This window comes from Ascaphus truei, chromosome 5 (assembly GCF_040206685.1).
Source record: "Ascaphus truei isolate aAscTru1 chromosome 5, aAscTru1.hap1, whole genome shotgun sequence".
NCBI lineage: Eukaryota > Metazoa > Chordata > Amphibia > Anura > Ascaphidae > Ascaphus > Ascaphus truei.
Genome location: NC_134487.1, coordinates 40,756,278 through 40,764,570, shown reverse-complemented (window position 1 = coordinate 40,764,570; position 8,293 = coordinate 40,756,278). Strand labels below are relative to the sequence as shown.

The 8,293-nt window shown below is 40.0% G+C and overlaps 1 protein-coding gene across 2 annotated transcripts in view; it reads right to left on the bottom strand.

Annotated features, from left to right (window-relative positions):
• Window positions 1–8,293, bottom strand: part of BCAP29 (B cell receptor associated protein 29) — a 50,266-nt gene that overhangs the window by 22,984 nt on the left and 18,989 nt on the right. For both annotated transcript variants that reach the window (XM_075599718.1, XM_075599717.1), the window contains exon 7: window positions 6,701–6,812. In XM_075599718.1, coding sequence (XP_075455833.1) covers window positions 6,701–6,812 — 112 coding nt within the window. The remainder of the gene's footprint in view (window positions 1–6,700; window positions 6,813–8,293) is intronic.

Genomic DNA, 8,293 nt, shown 5'->3' with positions numbered 1-8,293 from the left:
CAGAAGTGACGGGGAGGCGCAGCCGTGACATCAAGGAGCTGGTTCACTCTCATTGGCCGAACCGCTCACATGACCCGGCCATTGCACGGCAAATTCAAACAAGTTTGTCGTGCAAAGTACTGGGTGCCCCGTCGCGCTATGCAATTGCACATTGGAATCCATTTGTGTGTGTTCGGCGCTTGCGACGTCTGATCTAGTATGGACATAGCCTTAGCTTGCACCTTGAGGAGCGACTCAGCAGGAGGAGTTCATTACATGATGCATAATTGTACCCACTTCCTTTTTACGTGCTCGAAAAAATCCTCATATCTAAAGTGGCATAAGCCTAACGTTCTGCATTAAATGCAAGAAAATGTTCTTACATATGCAGCAGCTCTGCCCCAAAAACCCTGAGCAATGCACCAAAACATACTTTACTCTACGTTCATAGACAATGTGGTAAATCCGGGCGCGAAAATAACTGGTGTATATGAAATGGGTCCAAAACCCTCTCTGCAGTGGATGACATCACTTATTCCATACTAATGGAGAGATCCTCAGCACATATGAAAAAGAAAAATAAAAGCGAAAGAGAGACTATAGCGTAAAACCATTTACATCATCCACCGCAGAGAGTGTTTTTGACCCATTTAATATACCCCAGGTTTTTTTCACGCCCCGATCTACCACATTGGATGTCTTTTGCACAGACTTTTTGGATAGTGTGAACATTTGGAGCTGCGTCTCAACAAGGGTCTGGAAAGTACATATTTATATCTATGTAATTTAGTGAGACAGGAGTGTGTTAGGCTTTTGCGCTTAATTTTCTTTTTGTTGGTTGTACAGATCCCTAATATTTAACCAATAGTGAAACACTGCATAAAGCATGAAATGTGAGCTCTGATCAATCTTCTGAGGCTCTGGTTTAAACCACCACCGTGATTTATCTTCATACAGTATGTTCCCAATAAATGTCAGTGTTATACATTATTGTTGTTCGTGCTTCATACATAAAATTGTTATGTATCCCGTTCGGCCGTCACAGCGTCAGTGTGCACACAACCCGGAACAGGCAGGCACTTCACCTCTAGCTCAGCTCCCTTGAAGCGAGTGCTTCAGCTCTACGGAGCACACAAAGCTTGTGACTGATAGGATTTATTAGACTAGCTATTTAGGGACCTCTCTTCCCCCTTCTCATAATGTTATCATGATTTACTATAGGCTAGCTAATATCTGCACACATATAGGTCTCGGCTCCTTATATATTCAATATAGTATAACATCTCTTCTATATTGTAGCTACAAGCATACCCCGGTTTAAGGACACTCACTTTAAGTACACTGACGGGTAAGGACATATCGCCCAATAGGCAAACGGCAGCTCGCGCATGCGCCTGTCAGCACGTCCTGAACAGCAATACCGGTTCCCTACCTGTACCGAAGCTGTGCGGAAGCGGGGAGACTGTAGAGCCTGTTACAAATGCGTTATTTACATCAGTTATGCACGTATATGACAATTGCAGTACAGACATGCATCAATAAGTGGGAAAAAGGCAGTGCTTCACTTTAAGTACATTTTCACTTTACATACATGCTCTGGACCCATTGCGTACGTTAATGTGTATAATACTGTATACACTGGAGGATAAAAACAATTTTCTATTGTATCGCGTTCTGTGTGGGATATTCTCAGATTACCCCCAAAATCCATACAAAAAATCCTAATTGGATAATACCAGCCACCAGACCTGTCAGTACTTATCACTCACTACCTAACAGCTCCACTATTGAGGACACATATTTTTACCTGTCACCCATCAGTACAGCTGACATAGGACATCAGTACTTTGCCTACAAATCCTGGGCTGTGTCACACTTTTTAACCCATATATTTTCACTTATTGTTCATGTTAACATTATGTCCACATTTTATTTTGGCATTTATTTTATACCTACATAATGAAACATGTTTTTAATCCTATTCAACTGCACTACCAGTTGACTGAGTGCAACATACAGTGCTTACTTCTTTGGCTGCTTTACATAACATTAAGTTTAAAAAAAAACCTGGGAGGCTAATATTGTATTATTCCAGGGAATGTTACTTTCTGGTCTATGCACTTACCAAAATTGTTAAAAATTCAAGTAATGAAGATCATTTAATGTCATGACCGTAATCTATATTTTTACTACAGTAGGTGTCAGTCATAATCTTGTATACAGCACACATTAAATTATATTTGACTAAACAAGTACCTTGACTACAGAGTGTTAACATTAAAGGGAGGAAGTTATGGGAACATGTAAGCTTTCTTAGTAAAAATTCTCAATAGTTACTAAACATATTTATATGTATACATGAGGAGATTATTTGTATGATGCAAATAAAGACCAATACATATTTGTTCGTAAAAGTGGCTTAAAATTAGTGGTTTAAATCAGCCTCTGCCGGCTGCAGCAGCTCAACCTTTCCTAGAAATGCAGAACAGCTGAAATAACTCAGAGCACTATAAACGTGATCATAGAAACTTACATTTAAACAGTATCTAAGTGGATTGGGGGAGGTTAGATCTCTGTTGTGATTTGCCAAAACCTATACATATCTGGTATCTGTGTACTTAGGGGAACAGGGGCAATAAACTTTAGTGTTCCTTCCCATGATTGCATCAAAATTCCTCAAACAAGCGCAGTGTAAAGTCCAAATTCAGTAGACTTTGGGCAAAAAGTCAGTTTATTGGGCAAACATCCCAATAAACGCAACGTTTCAGGCCCACACTTACCTAATGAAAGGCCATGTGGGTCTGAAACGTCGAGTTTATTGGGATGTTTGCCTGATTCCTGGTCAGTAAAGGCAATTATTTACCATCATGGAAGTTTTCTTGTGATTTTTCTCCCCATGCAGTAAGAAATCTGCAACAGCGAGTCTGAATTTTTAGTGTGCCGTCCCTTCTCCATTTTTGTTTTCCCGGTTGTTTGGAACCATGGTTAACACTTTTTGGGGGACATGCACCTTCTACCAAGATATGATTGAATATTTTTTTGCTCTTCATTACGATATCTGGATTCATTTCCTATTGTCGGTAGGTTGCAAATTTCACATTTGTTTTCTCCTTCAAAACTAAATGGTGTGTTAGCAAAAATGATATTTATGCCTTTGGCAACATCATATGAATACAATGATGAGGGTAGCAATATTCTATGGGTAAAAGGGGGAGACTTATGGACTATTTCATACTCCGATTTAAAATCATCCTCTTTCCCTCATCCATAAAATGGTCACGGAAAGATTGATGAGTAGGAGGTAACTCACACCCACAAACGGTGGGCCTGTTTGGCTGGAGTTTACCAAAGGGAAAATGATTTTTTCAACATTCCTTGTCTGTAAACAAGCAACGTACACTTTCATATATTAAATCTAACATTTTAAAAGTACCGTTTGTGGGCTCTAATTGAACCGAATAAATTTTTGAAGAGCTTGACCACATTTTCTGTCTCATTTTGCTATATTGGGTTTTTATGTTAATTACATCCTTTTCTACTAACATGGGGACAAAGGACTCCTGAGGGTATGACCTTAAATTATTGTTGGTGGTGGCAGCGTAATTGTGGTGTAGTGCAACGGTTGTTGGGGAGTCACTGGGCGTGGCTAAATGTATACAACAAAAGACAAAATGATGCCCAAAGCTACTTCCAATGTGACAAAAATACACAGTGCAATACCTATATATTCTCTTGAAAAAGGGTCATTTAGTTTAACCCTTTGGCCAAAGCGTCTTAAGCCTGCTGCCACTTTCAAGGCATGACCGTTAGCAGGTTCTAACACTCCCTGAGTTAAAATTCTTATTTACCTCTATAAAATTTGTCTCGACGTACCTGGTAAGTCATAAGGGCACTTAAAAGGTCAGTGCGATCTCTAAGTGAGCATCAAGTCTATGAGAGAACACACAGCGAAACCCAGCAGCTCTTCCAATGGTTGCATTGTGATGTCGTAACCATTGAGATTGTAATACCCAGCTTAGAATGTTCGCCATTGTTTAAGGTCAAAGGGGTTTTGTTGCAAACTGCTCAGACAATAGAAGATAGCAGACAGAGAATAGAAGATTCCTTAATCAGAGGTCTTGCAAAATCTCTCTAGCACCGGAACATACTGTAATGGGTCTATAAAAAAAACCCAAAACACTTCACTTTCACTGCCAAGTATGTCACGTTTATGCCTCCTGATGATACTTAGTGATCTATATATACACGTTTTATTTCTACAAGGGCATGTCTTTATTGCAGGTGCCATAACCTATCCTCTACCAACATTCCCTGACTCGCGCGGCTGTTTTTATGACTGTTAGAGAAAATTATTTAAATTAAACTCGACACAAAGGTCTATGCCAAGGTCAGTCCTGTTTTAGTGACACTCACCCCTGCTGCGCCTTACTCCACAATAAGCAGGAGAGTTTCAGCCCCTTCAGAAACAGCTTTACAATATCAAAGGTTATTACTTAATATAGCAGCTGTAATTACTTGCATGAGCCAATACGGCCTTAGGGTTTCCATGGTGTATATAATGAAAGCTACAGAAGTTTCAGAACATTCGCAATAATGTTTTATGTTAAAGGATACTATATTCCAGGTGGGAGGTTCCCAAACATGAATTGTTCCTTTAAAATAGCAATAACTTATGATTGCAGAGTGTACTCCAGTGGTTTCCAACCTTTTATGGGTTAAGGAACCCTAAGTAAAAGTCTGAGGAACCCCCAACCTTCTCTAATAGCAACGCTGTGATCAGACGCATTGTAAATTCTTCTGTATTTTATAAAAATGACCAGAAAATTGCAGGGAACTTTTTAGGGATGCCCGGGAAACCCAAGCGCTCCTAGGAACCCTGGTTGAAAAACACTGGTGTACTCACACTACAACTTTCAGACAAACATTTTTCTTTTTTGATGCACAATTACTGATCTCAATACTTTAAGTTAGTCATTACCAGGACAGTGATGAGTACTCCACAAACCCTAAGGGGGTTATTCATTTAACTGTGAGAGTACCAAAGCCAATAGGAGTTTCCATGCAATATTGTCCCATTTGGCAGTATTGCAGTTTAATGAATGACCTTCATTGTTTCTCATTTCTCTCTCAGTCTTGACTCAACGTTCCTTCACCTCGACTGAGAGCAACAGCAGAACTATAAACAATTTCACTATTAGCAATGTGTAGGGGATATCTGCTGTGTCATTATACGTGGCAGACAATTTCCCAATCTAAGCTGTCAATTTAACTGAACTTTTCTGTTTATTTTTGTTTTATAGTACGAATCAGTTACTGGAAATGTATCTCTTTTTTTTCCCGTTGATCTTGATTTATGGTGAAATATCTTATTTGTCTAGGTTTATACAAAGAATAACAGTTATTGTGCCTTCAACATTTGTAGCACCAAAAAAATCCAAAATGTCTTCAGCATTCAGGTACAAGCACCGTCAGCACTCAAAGGGTTTAAAAAGAAATCTAAACATTTTTACATTGACCTTACAGTAAGTAGAAAGCCCTGTGTAATGTTGTTGCTGGTGTTCTGTTTTGCGTTGTCAAAAAAAAGCCCCTTTGCTGTGGCTTGTCACGTTATATAAAATCCCCATTAATGTAGTGCATCTTTAAAAAGTAAGTAGTTTGTAAACCTGTAAGCTGATTCTGTGCAAATGAAAAAAATATATCTTCACAAGGTCAGAAATGATACTATCTAATAAATCCATACCATCGAGGTGGTGCCCAGTAATGTCACAAGCCCACTGACAGCCAAATATGACATCTCTAAGCAGGTCTCATCTGCTTTGATCTCACAGTGTTGATCATTCAAGACATAACCTCTCTAAACTAAAACATTCCATGCAAGAAGTGATAACAAAAAGTATTAAGATATGTGAGCCTATCACTTCCTGCTACAATAAATATTCCCTGCATCACCGAGTTGCAAAACTATGACTCAAAATGTCAGTCCTGCACAAAACATTGTTGTCACCAGTGAGTAATAAACTGTTATTACATTATACGACATAATGCTACCTCTGTGTTTAACTTGTTACTAGGTAAATTAGAAGACGATATATATTTTTTCCCCCCTGAAATCTGACAAGCAAAGTGTTTCCATGTTAATATAAATCATAATTCACCCGTTTCCTTGGACTGCCGTTTATTTATGGTTGAGTTCTCTGCACATTTCCTTATAGGTTTCTCCTAGAACTAGATAACCCCAACTATTTTTTTCCAGGGGAAGTTCAACGAAAAGGGGGGTTTATGCATCTTAGAACAAGCCCTTTACTCGAGCGGATGTTATCCAAGCCATGGTTAAGTGGAGTCATTTATGGAATAGATTCATCTTCAGTTCTTACCGATTACTGTACCAGCACATGGAAATTGTAATGCCAAGTATAAGGAGCCTGAAAAACAATGTACTGTACGATACAGGCAAACGGAAGATTCTGCTTTATAGAAGGCAACTCCAACCCAATTCTCCCTTACACTCCTGACATAAACTTGTTAACTATGTACAACGCTGAAAAGCTTTATTTATAGTAATGTGACCAAACACTGACAAATTAAGCATTTTGTGCTTTTCACTTTATAAACTTTGTGACTACATATAATTGTAAATCTTTGACAGTCTTACATGGATGATATTATTAGTTGATTTAATGACACCCGTTAGGCTGATTTAGCTACACAAACCAGTTCTTACCTTCGGTCATCGTCTTTAATTCTTCTTTTAGCTTTCCAATTTCAGTTTTCAGTTTTGCATTCTCTACTTTCATTGCCAGTTCACTTTCATTTATTTTACTTCTATTCATGGTCTGCGTGTGAAAAGATTAGCACATGTAATGTAGCATTCAGATAAGGAGCTCAATAAAACAAATCAGAAGTGATTTTCATGTCACTTTTATGACTGGTTTTTAATTATGCTTTTCTTACCACACAGATCTACTTAAACACTTCTCAAATCATAGGGCCCATTCCTCCTATATTGCATTATTGAAGACCTTTTCCCACCCCCCAAAAAAAAGTTTTTCTATTCACACATAGCAACATTTGTTATTCATTGCAAGGCCAATGCCTCAAAATAAAATATATATCAATCAGGTATGTATGTATGTCTTTATTTATATAGCGCCATTAATGTACATAGCGCTTCGCAGCAGTAATACATGTGACAATCAAATAGATAACAAATAATATAAATAACACAAATGGGAGAAGTGCTTCAGACATAAAAGTAACATTTAGGAAAAGGAGTCCCTGCTCCGAAGAGCTTACAATCTAATTGGTTGGTAGGATGGACGTACAGAGACAGTAGGAGGCTGTTCTGGTAAGTGCGTCTGCAGGGGGCCAAGGATTATGTATCGCATTCCAGAGGTGTGGGGCAGTCAGTGAGAAAGGTTTAAGGTGAGTGGACTTTAGATACAAAGGGGTAGAGAGAAGACATCCTTGAGCAGAACGCAGGAGTCGGGATGGTGTATAGCGAGAAATTAGGGCTGAGATGTAAGGAGGAGCAGAAGAGTTAAAAGCTTTAAAAGTGAGGAGAATTGTGTGTGTGATATGGGATTTGATAGGAAACCAGGAGAGTGATTTCAGCAGGGGAGACGCTGAGACAGATTAAGGAAAGAGTAGAGTGATTCTGGCAGCAGAATTTAGGATAGATTGTAGGGGAGACAGGTGAGAGGCAAGAAGGCCAGACAGCAGGAAGTTACAGTATATAAAAACCTATGTCCACTAACTGTAAAAAGGAGAGGCTGCATGGCTAAGACTTTCTAACCAGTTTCCCCCACTCAACTAAACAACAACTTTGTTGAAGGACTAAAAGGTTTGCCTAAGCTGGGCTTGCTGTCCTTTAAGTTGTACATACAGTAAATGCAAGTGGGGTCATATGCACCATGAACTAATATTTGCTTCTCAATGGTTATATTTTATATATTACTAGCTGAGAGACCCGGCGTTGCCCGGGTTGTAATGTTCCTGCTCTTCTCTCTCTCTTTTTCCCTGTCTGCCCTCTCCCTCTGCCCTCTCTCTCTTTCCCTGTCAACCCCCCCCCTCTCTCTTCCCATCTCCCCCCTGTCTGTTTGTCCCCCGTTCCCATCAATCCAGCTCCCCCCCCCCTTTACAGGTCCGGTCCCTCCCCCCCATTTACCAGTCCGGTCCCCCGACCCCTTTCCAGGTGGGTGTACGCGCGCGTCACTCGGTGGGTGTGCGCGCGCGTCACTCGGTGGGTGTGCGCGCGCGTCAGTCGGTGGGTGTGCGCGCGCGGCAGTCGGTGGGTGTGCGCGCGCGGCAGTCGGTG